This window comes from Alosa pseudoharengus, unplaced genomic scaffold, assembly GCF_046254945.1.
Source record: "Alosa pseudoharengus isolate Yale_2024_CS ecotype anadromous, Long Island Sound unplaced genomic scaffold, YU_APseudo_1.1 YU_APseudo_1.1_scf_2, whole genome shotgun sequence".
NCBI classification, from domain to species: domain Eukaryota; kingdom Metazoa; phylum Chordata; class Actinopteri; order Clupeiformes; family Clupeidae; genus Alosa; species Alosa pseudoharengus.
The window spans coordinates 45650730-45665057 of record NW_027468663.1 but is presented as its reverse complement, the minus strand read 5'-3'; the positions used below and the strand labels follow the sequence as shown (position 1 = coordinate 45665057).

The 14328-nt window shown below is 37.8% G+C and overlaps 1 protein-coding gene across 1 annotated transcript; it reads right to left on the bottom strand.

Annotated features, from left to right (window-relative positions):
- Positions 1–1468: 1468 nt before the first annotated feature.
- Positions 1469–11368, bottom strand: LOC143133545 (uncharacterized). The gene is made up of 5 exons (XM_076293298.1): positions 11290–11368; positions 10785–11155; positions 8689–8797; positions 2030–2118; positions 1469–1828 (listed from the first exon to the last, which is right to left on the bottom strand). Exons 1-5 carry the CDS (start codon positions 11327–11329, stop codon positions 1469–1471), a joined length of 969 nt encoding a protein of 322 aa, XP_076149413.1. The 5' UTR covers positions 11330–11368.
- Positions 11369–14328: the final 2960 nt, after the last annotated feature.

The window sequence follows — 14328 nt, the reverse complement described above, 5'->3', positions numbered from 1 at the left end:
TCCCCCTCGCTCGGTCTGAAGCTCTTTTTCTTTTTTTTTGCATCTTCCGTCAAGGGTTTTCGCTGATTCTTCGTTGGCTCTGCCATTATACACACGTTTGCAACAATCACTAGCGTTTCATTAGCCTGCCTCTGTGCTATGGATGCAGGATGTAAACTGATCCTGCTTCGGTCGGCGGGTGCGATACACTGAACTTGCAAGCGGGATATTCTTCCTACAGGCAGTAGGGGCGGGCGAGAGAGCCTTCATTCGCCCTGTAATCAGTCATTTAACCATATACCGACTTATGAAGATGAGTAATTAACACGAAAACGTTGCCTGGTGTCCCTTTACTGTAAGTATATGTACAATTGATTCTGATTATTCTGAGGAGATTTCAGGTAGGTGGATATTTGGATTTATTACTGGATTACTGGATTGCTGGATTAACTTTAGTTACTCGGCGCATTAAATCAGAATATGTCTGTCATGCAGCTGAAGAGGCCCTTGAAAGTTAAAGTACTGAAGCTATAGGTAGTTTTTGTATGGGTGCTGAGGGTGCAGCTGCCACTGTGGGCCTCAGAGCACAGTAGTACACAGCAGAGTCAGACACTTGCAGATCCTGGATGGTCAGAGGAACAGTTTTTGAAGCAGAATCTGCTTTGGAGTGGAACCTCTTCTTGAACTTTTCTTTTGTTTGTCCTTCGATATGGGTATAAGTTATCAGCATAAACTCAGGGAAACCATTTGGCAACTGTTTGTACCAGAGGAGAGAAGGGTTTGAGTAGGTCGTCTGATAATGACATTCAACGGTCACATTATCTCCCTCTAAGGCGGTTAAAATCGCATGGGGTTGGTCAACACTGTCTTCCCCTGCAATCAGTAAAGAAAATAAAGAATATTAATGAGTTAATCACTACTGTGAAACCTTAATTAAAACGACTTGGTGTGTAAAATTGCCAATCTCACCAGCGCAGTTTGCTGCAAGGACAAACAGCAAATTAATTCAGTGTGGCATGACTGACCCCAGAAACATATTCTTGAGCTGTGGAGTCAGATTCTCTCAGAACTAGTCAGATACCTTGACTTCTCCTAACATAGTGTGGAGTGTCAATTTAGGGAGATGACTTTTACAGTTTTAACTCAGGAATCATGAACTCTGCCTCCTAGTGGTGAACATGTGCACATGTATAATACATATGGAATGTTTGATGTTTGTAAATCACAGATTAGATTAATTTATACATTGATTGATTGACATTTACATGCTAGAAATATTCTTCAATTCTCAGGCTCTCAAAATGGAAATAGTTGCCAGTGACAGAGGTCTTGTTTTCTGTAGTATTATCAGTATGACTTATTATAATATGTATATTATTTCTGTTGATACTATAATATTGGAAGTAGTAATGGAAGAATAATGGTGCCAAAATAAACTTTGGCAGTGGTCCACACAGTGGAGCAGTGGACCACACCAATCTTGGAACTCTTATTTCTTGAATTGTGTGACAAGCTGGTTTTTGTGCAGTGCCTCTGGAGTTCCTGTCACTGTGGGCCTCAGAGCACAGTAGTACACAGCAGCGTTGGACACTGTGGCTGGGGAGAGCTCCAGAAACACACGTTTGTTTTCTTTGTCATGTGTCATGGACAGTCCACTGACTGGAGGCTCAGCTGACTTTATGATGTCGTAGGTTTCCGAGATCAAAAACTCAGGTGCTGAGCTAGTGTGCTGCCTGTACCATTGAACTGTAACTGGATCCAGTGTAATTGCAGGACAGATGAATGGAGTTACCCTCTGTTCCTTGTCCCACCAGCCTATCTGAGAAGATATTGTCTTCAGCACTAACACCTGAGAAAAATTGAAAATGAGAAAATGGACATTGAACCTTGAGTTAAATACTCTAAGTATTTTATTTGCTCAACATAATAACACACACGCACACACACACACACACACACACACACACACACACACACACACACACACACACACACACACACACACTCACACACTGTCACAGTCATCAATACAGATCAATTGACCTTTCACCTTTTTGAACAGTGAAGAGTAGCGGTAAAAGTGAAAAAATAAACATTGTAGAAACGGTGCATCCAAAGTGAACAGGTTTGTGTAGGTTCAATAAGATTCAGCAGCAGCACTGACTCATATTCACAGGATGAGGATTTTGAACTCCTCCTACTGACACCTGCAATGGTAAGAGGGAGCCACTGAAAGAGAATGATAATTCTAACACTATAAAGTCTGCACAGGAGTCCTGTAGTTTGATCATAGTCATTATTCTCACCTGTCTGTCTGTCTGTTTGGTCTGTCACTAATGATGCCTCTTGACTATACATTTTATAGCCAAGAGACAGACCAGGGTGAAATGATCATACCTATCCTCACAGTTATTTTTGGGCTAAAATTACACTTTTATGACACACTCTATTTTTAAGATGTGTTTAAGTATTCTGTGCACAGAAGCTGTCACACAGAAAGGTTTGATTGAAATGTGTAACTCTAAATGGATATTGTTTGGTGGATGAAGTTACATTTCTCTGTTCTTTGTTATTTATGTTCTATGGGTAAGAAGAGACATATGAAATGCTGCTAGTGGACTTTGGTTGTGTCATTTATGTCATTGTGACATGTAAGAAAGATTTGTGTGATGAGTATACAGTGCCATAGCAGTTTTGAGGTCTGTACATTAACTTCCTGGTAGCTCTATATATAGCATGTGCCTATGCCTCTCACAGGTGTGTGCTTGGGGAAATGTGGGGGCCTCAGTTGCTGTTCAGCTGATAACAAATTGTGGTTAAGAGGCCCTTTTTTACTTTCTTCCATTTGCACAACACCATCTGAGTTTTTGTACAGCTTCTCCGTGGCTTTATGTCACTGGGCAGCCCTTAGTGCACAGTAGTAGAGAGCTGTGTCTGCCAGAGTCAGATTTCTTATGATGAGCTCAGTGGATAAGTCGTTTGTGGTTGAGGAAAAGCGAGGATCACTGGAGTGCTGTTGCCTTTCTGATTTGGCGCCTTTATAGAGTAAGTACTGAGGGGCCTGGTCAGCAAACTGCCTGAACCAGTGCAGTTGAATGTAGCTGTTACTGCTTTTGTAGGAACATCTCAGAGTGGCGGTGTCTTTCTCTCTTTTGGTGATAGACGTTTCATCCTGTGGAGGTCCAATTGTATTACCAGCAGTGATATCTGTAAGAAATATAGACAAAATACAATTAGTTATTTATACTATTGTCATATACATATTCATGATTTGTCTGGTAGTGTAGATGTGAGGTGTTGCACAGTACCTGCAGTCATAATGAAAATAAGCATTAGTGTCTTCTCCATGTGAAGGTTCAAATTTAATTCAATTTAGAAAAAAATGTAGGTAAATTTAATTACTGGTCTTGCCCTAAGTCCTCTGAGGCTGTTATGCTTTGTGTTCAGCTGAAACTCAGAGGAAGGCCCTGCCCAGGAGACTGTCTCTGCATAGTATATATAGAGGCCACCCCCTTGCTTTGCCCAATGAACACACACATAATTACTTTTTTGTAATGATGATACTGGTTCCCCATTAAGGACATTATGTTAAATGAACATGTCTCATGCGAAACAAAGCCCCTGTGTAAAAACAAATATCTTGATCCATCAACTGCAGTATTTTTTTCATGAGGTTTACACGGGTGTTACAGTATGTATCATGGAACTTACACCTTGCAAGCAGTGTTATGAGCATGGTCTTATCTGGGTTGTACTGAAATTACAATAAGTCACCACTTGTTTTAAATAGAGTGTAATGTATTTTAGTTCTGCATTGAACAGGACTTGTGAAGGTGAAGACAGACAATTGCTGCCTTGTGTTCCAGAGGGAAAACATATTATTTTATAGTAAATAGTATGTAGTAATAAGTAGGCTACTCCCATCTTTCCATTCTGTCTGTTGAGACTATGTGCTACAAAATGATGGGCTCAGTCAAAAGATCACAATCAATATTTGGCTGTTACAGGTGTTTCTAATGACAAACAACAGTGCTGTCATGTGAAACTCAACTTTTTTTGAGGAGGTATTTGGGTAAGTGATATGTTATTTGGGTAAGTGATATGTTATTTGGGTAAGTGATATGTTATTTGGGTAAGTGATATGTTATTTGGGTAAGTGATATGTTATTTGGGTAAGTGATATGTTATTTGGGTAAGTGATATGTTATTTGGGTAAGTGATATGTTATTTGGGTAAGTGATATGTTATTTGGGTAAGTGATATGTTATTTGGGTAAGTGATATGTTATTTGGGTAAGTGATATGTTATTTGGGTAAGTGATATGTTATTTGGGTAAGTGATATGTTATTTGGGTAAGTGATATGTTATTTGGGTAAGTGATATGTTATTTGGGTAAGTGATATGTTATTTGGGTAAGTGATATGTTATTTGGGTAAGTGATATGTTATTTGGGTAAGTGATATGTTATTTGGGTAAGTGATATGTTATTTGGGTAAGTGATATGTTATTTGGGTAAGTGATATGTTATTTGGGTAAGTGATATGTTATTTGGGTAAGTGATATGTTATTTGGGTAAGTGATATGTTATTTGGGTAAGTGATATGTTATTTGGGTAAGTGATATGTTATTTGGGTAAGTGATATGTTATTTGGGTAAGTGATATGTTATTTGGGTAAGTGATATGTTATTTGGGTAAGTGATATGTTATTTGGGTAAGTGATATGTTATTTGGGTAAGTGATATGTTATTTGGGTAAGTGATATGTTATTTGGGTAAGTGATATGTTATTTGGGTAAGTGATATGGTATTTGGGTAAGTGATATGTTATTTGGGTAAGTGATATGGTATTTGGGTAAGTGATATGTTATTTGGGTAAGTGATATGTTATTTGGGTAAGTGATATGTTATTTGGGTAAGTGATATGTTATTTGGGTAAGTGATATGTTATTTGGGTAAGTGATATGTTATTTGGGTAAGTGATATGTTATTTGGGTAAGTGATATGTTATTTGGGTAAGTGATATGTTATTTGGGTAAGTGATATGTTATTTGGGTAAGTGATATGTTATTTGGGTAAGTGATATGTTATTTGGGTAAGTGATATGTTATTTGGGTAAGTGATATGTTATTTGGGTAAGTGATATGTTATTTGGGTAAGTGATATGTTATTTGGGTAAGTGATATGTTATTTGGGTAAGTGATATGTTATTTGGGTAAGTGATATGTTATTTGGGTAAGTGATATGTTATTTGGGTAAGTGATATGTTATTTGGGTAAGTGATATGTTATTTGGGTAAGTGATATGTTATTTGGGTAAGTGATATGTTATTTGGGTAAGTGATATGTTATTTGGGTAAGTGATATGTTATTTGGGTAAGTGATATGTTATTTGGGTAAGTGATATGTTATTTGGGTAAGTGATATGTTATTTGGGTAAGTGATATGTTATTTGGGTAAGTGATATGTTATTTGGGTAAGTGATATGTTATTTGGGTAAGTGATATGTTATTTGGGTAAGTGATATGTTATTTGGGTAAGTGATATGTTATTTGGGTAAGTGATATGTTATTTGGGTAAGTGATATGTTATTTGGGTAAGTGATATGTTATTTGGGTAAGTGATATGTTATTTGGGTAAGTGATATGTTATTTGGGTAAGTGATATGTTATTTGGGTAAGTGATATGTTATTTGGGTAAGTGATATGTTATTTGGGTAAGTGATATGTTATTTGGGTAAGTGATATGTTATTTGGGTAAGTGATATGTTATTTGGGTAAGTGATATGTTATTTGGGTAAGTGATATGGTATTTGGGTAAGTGATATGTTATTTGGGTAAGTGATATGGTATTTGGGTAAGTGATATGTTATTTGGGTAAGTGATATGTTATTTGGGTAAGTGATATGTTATTTGGGTAAGTGATATGTTATTTGGGTAAGTGATATGGTATTTGGGTAAGTGATATGTTATTTGGGTAAGTGATATGTTATTTGGGTAAGTGATATGTTATTTGGGTAAGTGATATGTTATTTGGGTAAGTGATATGGTATTTGGGTAAGTGATATGTTATGCTTGACAAAGACTAAGCTCTTCATTTCCTTTTTAAGCTCTTCATATTGCTTCATACTATAAACCTTCTTCATGTCTTTGGTGTTTATGATCAGATTACCTATACCTGGAGTAAGCACAGGCAAGACTCACATTCATGCATGCAAAACCTGCTTGTTTATCTGTTTGTGGATAAAGAGTATTTTCATGTCAAATCTCTAAGAGTTGTCTTAGAGTCTACTAACATAGTGTAACTAATATAATCTTATGCTAAATAAAGTTATCCAGTGGATCTTTATATTCCAAAATATACAGTACATATTTCTCATTTCATATATTGGAGCATATCCCTTTCAATTGTTTAGTAATATAAAATGCATTGTTAAAAGACTTTCAATAGTTTATATTGTCATTTGCCTAACTGCCATTCTGAAAAGGCGATAGAAAGTTGAACTGCAAGGGAACTGAAGGTTCAGATTATTCTAATGAACAATTAGCTTGTAAATTAGAGTTGGTCATGATCCTGGATTCTTTAAATTAATTGCTGACCTGTTTCACCGTTGATCTATGGGCCATGATTTTGGTGGCAGTGAAATATGTTTTTGTATGAGGTTCCTGTGTATTCCTGTCACTGTGGGCCTCAGAGCACAGTAGTACACAGCAGAGTCAGACATCTGCACATTCTGGATGCTCAGAGGAACTGAGGAGTCTGATGAGAGGGTGGCTTGAAATCTGTCAGTGCTGTTCACGTCCGTCAAAAAAGCCTGTTTTGTCAGTATATGCTTTGGGCCTTTACCTGCCCTCTGGACGTACCAGAAAAGATATGGAAATTCATCAGAGGTAACATATTTACAGCTAAGTACAGCATTGTCTCCTTGTGAAGCTGTCGTAGCAGGAGGTTGTGTCACTGAATCCTGCTGGGCTTTGCTGGCTGTAAAAAAAATATTTGTTTAGTTAGACAAAACTAGGACATAGTAACGGCAATAAACTTTCAGAGCAAAACAAAACAAATGGCAAATCCTGAATGTAATAGTCTTACCCATGCACCAAATAATCAGAATCATCACAATATTCAACCAGACTGTCATGGTGATTCTTTGAGTTGTGCACTCAGAGAGAATATGAACTGACAAAAAGACTGATGTCTGAGATGTCAAGTGCCACCTGAGGCAAGGGTGGGAGTAAAGGAAACAGTGCCCCCCTAAGGTCACTGTGTGCACTTACACTTTACAATGCACTAATGCAACTGAGTAACAGATACCTCCTTTTAAAGGAGATATCTCCTTTATTTGAAAAGGGAGGAACATATTTGCCTTGCATGACACCACCTATTAATAATAACTCAGCGTGTTTCTCTTTGTGCTTTTAAGAACGGTGTCTGACTCCATTTCAAGGTAACATTTAGCAGCAGATCAGGGCCACTAGAGCGTGCTGTAATATGCATTTCAGATTTTGAGTGAAATGCAATTAGATTGACACCCACTGTCTCTGCACAAGGAGCTCTGTCTGAGAAGAAGTTAATAGTTTTTTGTTGTGTGACATCACTGACGTGTATAGCTTTCACTGTGGGCTCTATGGCACAGAGCTAGAGAGTAGAAGCCAAAGATTCTAGAACAGAGAATATTGTTAACATTTTAGGATCAGCGCCATAGGATTCCCACGGTAGCCAGCGTCTGTGACGACACCTGAGCTTACCAAAATGGCGCCCATAGAGTCATAGAACGTACTTCAACATATCCAACGTATTCTCCTGCCAGTAATCTATCTTGCTCTGTTTCTAGAATCTTTGGTAGAAGCTGTTTCTTCAGCTGACGAGATCTCCAGAGAAACTTGACTTTTTTTTCTTGAATTGCTTTCAAAGACAATCGCTGATCTACTTCTGAGTTCGCATATTCTACAGCACTCAGGAGAGGGAGCCAAATGAACTCTAGGGGTGACTGTGGATCGATACCACCGGAGAATAACTGCAGATGAAAAGGCAAGTGTTGATCCTCTCTCTGGGTTCATATCTGTTTTAGAGTGATTTGCACAAACTCCTACCAGCCAGTTTGAAGGATAGAAGCAAAACTGTCAAGCTGTAACAGCTCCCACTGTAACATGTACAAAGATATTATAATACTTGTGAAAGAGTACTAACAGAGAACATCTAAATATCAGGCAATATATTACACAAAAATCACAAACCTTTCATTTTCTCAGATGAAAGACTATGGTTTCCATGGTTAATGTTACTCTAAATAAACAATATTTTTTCAGTAATTTATATTATTGGATTGGATTATTCATGGTTAATCCAAATATGTTATAATAAATGTTAAACTCCTCCTCACTCATGTCAGTGATATTTAAACTAAGAGATGGATGGTATTAGTATTATAAAAAAGCCAACAAAGATAGATTTAGGGTCACGCTTTGAAGGTTAGATTCACTCTGTTTGGTTTTTGTAGGGAGAGTTGTGCTTTTGTGTCACTGTGGGCGTCAGAGCACAGTAGTACAGTGCAGAGTCAGAGACTTGAACAGAGGAGATCTGCAGAGAGACTCGAGTTTTCGCTTCACTCACTCTCACAGACAACCGAGAATCTGTTGTGGAGTTTTCCTCTTTCCCAGCGGAGTTGAAAACTAGCAGTAGGAACTGTGGAGCTGATCTGGGATTCTGGCGTTACCACTGTAGACTCGTGGCAGAAGTGTAGCTGCAGGAGAGTGTAACTGTGGATCCTTCTCTTGCCGACACCTCAGTGCTGTCGGGAGAGATCTCTTTCCCACAGACACAACCTGTGAAGAGAGATGTTTCATTCTGAATACATTTACATGAAATAACACAAATCATTCATTGAGGTTCCTGTGTTTTACTCTAAAATTTGGATTATTTTTAAAACAGTTTTCACTTGCAATGATCCTCTTTCTGAGTGGTAAGAGATGTAAGAAGTATGAAAAGTATAATAACAAAAAAGCTTACCTGTGAAAGCTATAATGAAGATGGGTAAATAGAGAATCATTGTTGGTGTGAATTCAAACTCTGAGAAAAAATGAACTGAATGTCTTTAGCCAACTTCTTCCCTACATGTAAATGAAAACAATTCTGGAACCCTCCCTCCCAGCCTTGATAGGCTCTGCCCCCCACCATAAGCCCAATACAGTTGTGCTCATAAGTTTACATACCCTGTACAGTACATACTGTACACATGCTAAAGTTGATTAAAAAGAGGAATAAAAAATAATCTTTTGGAAACTGATCTTAATGCCTTAATTAACAAAATGAGGAAAAATCCAATCTTTAAGGACATGAATTGTCTTTATGAATGAATAATGTATTGTAAATAAATAAATGTTAGATGTGTGTTAGATGTCCAGTTTGGCATCTTACCCCAAGTTGTCATTATTTATTGCATAGCAATCTGAAATAGAAAGTTGCTGAAATGTTGTATGGCTATGTCAATTTGCTGAACTGCATAATAATGGAGTATTTCAAGATAATTTCCACAATAATTTCATTTCACACACTTCCCTTTTTCACAAATATTTTATATCCATTGATCTACGAACATGATGTTGCTTCTTTGGAGGCTATTGGTAGGATTGTATTGTTTATACTGTTATGTTGTATCTCACACACAATTGCTTATTTTAAACCAACCAAATTATTTGCAAAAAGCACACGCCATATGTCTTTACTTTGTTTAAGACAACACATGCAACACAAGACTGAACGTGTCTGATCAAATGTAATGTGGCTATGTCTCATTTTACAAAATAGATCAGGTGCAATAACTCTAAAGAGACATTAGTACCATTTGCCATTTGCTCTTGGGTTTTTTGTACTGGATTTTTGGGTTTCCTGTCACTGGACTTTCACGTTTCTTGTGAGCTATTGTTTATGTTCTGATATGCTTGTGACATTAAATGGATTTTGTTGTTATTGTTGTGGTCAATGCTGTTGTTGTTTTGTTGTTGATGTTGTTGATAATGATATGATTTTTGATTTGTGAGAATACCTCTGCTGCAAGGGAAGAGTGAAAACTTGTCAATGAGTGTCTGTCCCAGGGCCAGATGCTTACCTTTCAGAGTCCCTTTGATTGATAGATAGATAGATAGATAGATAGATAGATAGATAGATAGATAGATAGATAGATAGATTGATAGATTGATTGATTGATAGATGATGAACAATGATGCAATATTGAAGGTTGCCACATGAGGGCACACAAGTGTCTTTAAAATAACTGTCAAAGAACAGTGGCACATGTCTCAGGGTTGAAGGTTTTCACAGCATGACATCTCCCCTTCAACTCCCAGGAGCATATTACGACATATAATGACAGAACTGAGTTTGATAATTTCCTTCTCAAAACTCATCCTTTGTTCATCGATCAAGTCTTTTCTTCTGCACATTGTAATGACAATGAAAAAAGATGGAACCGCTCTTGCTTAGTTACATTTCATACTGTACACAGGGGTGCTTTACATAGACAAAAACAAAGATTAATAGTATATAAACATGAAAAGGTTTTTTTTTAATAAAAATGAAAGTACATAAAATAATTAAAGACATACCAAACAACATAATGATTGAAAGACAGAGTGTAAAACAACAAATTACTGGAACAGAGCAAGCAACTTAACCTAAGGTTTTGTCTATCGACACACAAGTGTGTCCTTTATGAAACACAGATTCTCATAAAGAGTTAAATTATGATGAACACTGTGATTAAGAGCATAAAAGCATCAGAGGGCTTGTTTAAGGAGAACAATAAAATGCCACTTTGAAGAAGAGATTTCCCCACCCATTTTTTCTGACAAGGTTTTTGTACGGCAGTCTGTGGTTTAGTGTCACCGTGGGCGCCAGAGCACAGTAGTACAGTGCAGAGTCAGAGACTTGAACAGAGGAGATCTGCAGAAACACTTGAGGTTTCTCCGTGTTGATCTTCCCAATTAATCGATGGTCTGTGTCGGATGTCTGGTCTGAATTGTACACACTCACAATATGTTTTGGAACTGATCTGGGATATTGTCTATACCATTGGAGACTGGTGGCTTTTGTGGAGATGTTACAAGACAGTGTAACTGTGGATCCATCCTCAGGATACACCTCCATGCTGTTAGGTGCAATTACATTCTCAGAACTTCCATCTCCTAAAAAACATTGTATATTTCACATGTGTCTTGAGATTTTAAAATCACATGTTGTGTCATAATTTCTTAATTAATAAATTTGACAGTTGTGCAGATTCTTATTCATTTGAAATACAAAAAGTTGTGATATTTACCTAGACAAGCAGCAAAGACTGCAGTAACCAAGAGTAACATTTTACAGGAATTAAAAAAAAACAACAGAGTGCAGCTTGAGCTCTACATTAACCCAGTCTGCTTATAGTCTGTTGAGACTGTCATGAGAGAACATACTGTAGGCTCCTCCTACCTTCAAAGGGAGTGGCTTGGATGCAGTAAAGTGCTCAAAATATCACAGAAGCTCTCTCGCCCGCCCCTACTGCCTGTAGGAAGAATATCCCACTTGCAAGTTCGGTGTATCCTACCCGCTGACCGAAGCAGGATCAGTTTACAGCACAGAGGCAGGCTAACGAAACGCTAGAGATTGTTGCAAACGTGTGTATAATGGCAGAGCCAGCGAAGAAGCAGCGAAAACCCTTGCAAAGAAAAGGAAAAGAGCTTCAGACCGAGCGAGGGGGAGTTTCGTAGAGAAAAAGCATCAGGCTTGCCTGGTGTCCTTTTAACAGTGGGTACTTGATTGCACTTGTTTGTTAAAATAATAATTCAAATGTATCTTGTTCCCACGCACAGTGAGGAAGATGGTAAGAGAAATTAAAAGCCCATAAGAATCACTGTTGGAGAGAAAACAAATCTTTGGGTCACCAAGCCTCCTAAAAAATCTTCATCTCCATACTAATAGATTATTTAAAGGGTAGGCCATGTAAAGGCTTTTCCTGTCATTTAATTACAAATATATATATAAATAATACTTATACTGTACATCTGTGATCAGGCAGTATTCCATAGCAATGGCAATGCCTTGAGTTAACATGCAGAGGTCTGTGCTTTCCGAGTGCAGTTCTAGTTTTATTAATATAACTCTATGGAATTCTAAGACTTTGAAGCTCAATATCTCAGAACTACTCAGAACGTAGATAGAACCTTATAATTCTAAGGGGACGAACATTGCACACTTTGATTAATGCTAATGATTAGAAACACATAACAGGACAACTAACTAGATATTTGTTTTCATCATGACCTATTGTGGTAACAGAAAGACATGAGAGAGGAGGCAGCTCTCTGGCTTTGAACCTGAGCGGTTTGATGCAACATTGTTGAGAAATACAGCATTCTTGCTACAAGTTGTCAGAAAGGTAATGTAGATTACTGGCGATGGTTTCGTAGAAGAAAGTGATGTCGTCATATTACAGTTAGATTTCATCTCTGTCTGAACTGCAGGTTCCCTGATGGTTTGGTTGGTTTAAAAGGCATCATATCAAAAACATTAACTGGAAAAATATACCAAAATTTAAACTCAAATACTGCTGGTGAAGACAAGGCATAAGGTGATTTTAGGCTCTACAGAGTGATTTTTTAAATTTGATTTATTCTTAACCAGGAGTAACCCATGGGCATATAATACTATCAAGCCCATTGCTTTCAAACTAAATAAGCCACCTACACAAATATATATTTTGGTGAAAGACATACAATCACTGGCATAACTTTCTTCACAGTTTTCCTGTTAAGGTTTTTGTACAGCAGACTGTAGTTTAGTGTCACTGTGGGCGTCAGAGCACAGTAGTACAGTGCAGAGTCAGAGACTTGAACAGAAGAGATCTCCAGAGAGACTCGAGTTTTGTCCTTGTTGACCTTTCCAGTTATTCGAGGATCTGTGTCGGATGGCTGGTCTGAACTATAGAAACTCACAAGATGGCTTGGAACCGATCTAGGATGTTGCTGATACCACTGCAGGTTGCTGAATGCTGTATAGACGTTACAAGACAGTGTAACTGTGGATCCTTCCTCAGCATACACCTCCATGTTGTTGGGTGAAATTACATTCTCAGAACTTCCATCACCTGTAAAAAAGTTCTAAGTTGATGTGTAAGGTATGCCCTTGAAATAACATGCTGCATCATTTTAGAATTAAATAAATAAATTAGGTACAATTAGTATTAATATGAAGTTTAAAAAATAACTGGCATTTACCTATTGCAGCTGCAAAGACAGCAGTAAACAACAACAGCATTTTAGAACAAATAAAACAAGACATACAGAGGGCAGGTTGAATGAAATTGAGCTCTACGGTTAACCCAGTCTCTGCTACACTGATGAAATAAAAACAGTGTCATGAGTTATCATGAGCTCCTCCCTCTGCCCTCAAGAAAGCAGTTTTCATGTAGCTCTGAAACAGGCACCTCAAAATATCACATGACATATTTTGTCAGCATTAAGAGAGGAAGCTGTTCTCAACTGGGGAAAGTGCATGTGCATTAAAAAAAAAATACATACAAAAGATTGATTTAAGAACGTTATCACAGTGTGTGGCTGTGGGTCATGCAACTTTTGACTGAAGCACTCAAAATTCCTCCGGTGGCCCCTTCAATAAATAACGAACAGTCCCTAGATTGCTGCTGGGCTATATGTCTTGGTTCATGTCTGTTAACAACTCATTGCCATCAAACGCATAGCCTATCTCGCGGTTGCATCCATTACAAACAAACATGCAATGTGAACATCTGGGATTGGGGAGAGCACTAAATGCTCTACTGAATAAGCACGAAGTCAAACCTTTAAATGAAAATAACTCTTTAATAATCAAAAAAAAAAAAAAAAACGCTAATGAAGTAAACTTGTGACCATCAAAAATCGTTTATCGCCTGTAACTCCGTGATAACAGGACGTAACAGGAAGGCATTTGGCTGAGCAAAGGAGGTTAATATGCTCTATATTTTGTCCAAATGATGTCTGTCGATCATCGTTGCACTCGGAGAAAACAGGAATGTTTAATTTGTCCTGCGTTTCTTCTACGGCTGCAAACGGGATTCACTCGCAGTTAACCAAATATTTCTTTATTAGGGCAGGGCAGGCATATTTCTGGCTATTAAATTATTTCTAAACCAGTCTGCTAAAGTCTGTAGTGAAGTCTGTGTAGAGTTTTCCAGGCTCCATTTCTTTTTACGAGACACCCTGCTCACTTGAGCCATCTACCGGTTGTTTGGGTTGTTGCAGCGTCTCACTGGGAAAATACAAATTAAAGTCGCGTGATACTGCGTGATCCCACGCGCGGACCGCGAGTGAAGCTGGCCAAG

Excerpts from the sequence above, each read along its gene's own strand:
- LOC143133545 (XM_076293298.1), bottom strand. The coding sequence starts at position 11,329 with ATGTTACTCTTGGTTACTGCAGTCTTTGCTGCTTGTCTAG. Across the intron at positions 8,798-10,784 it reads GGGGAAATCTCTTCTTCAAA|GTTGTGTCTGTGGGAAAGAG; the intron begins GTGGCATTTTAT and ends CTCTCTTCACAG. Across the intron at positions 1,829-2,029 it reads ACTCTTCACTGTTCAAAAAG|GTGTTAGTGCTGAAGACAAT; the intron begins GTGAAAGGTCAA and ends AATTTTTCTCAG.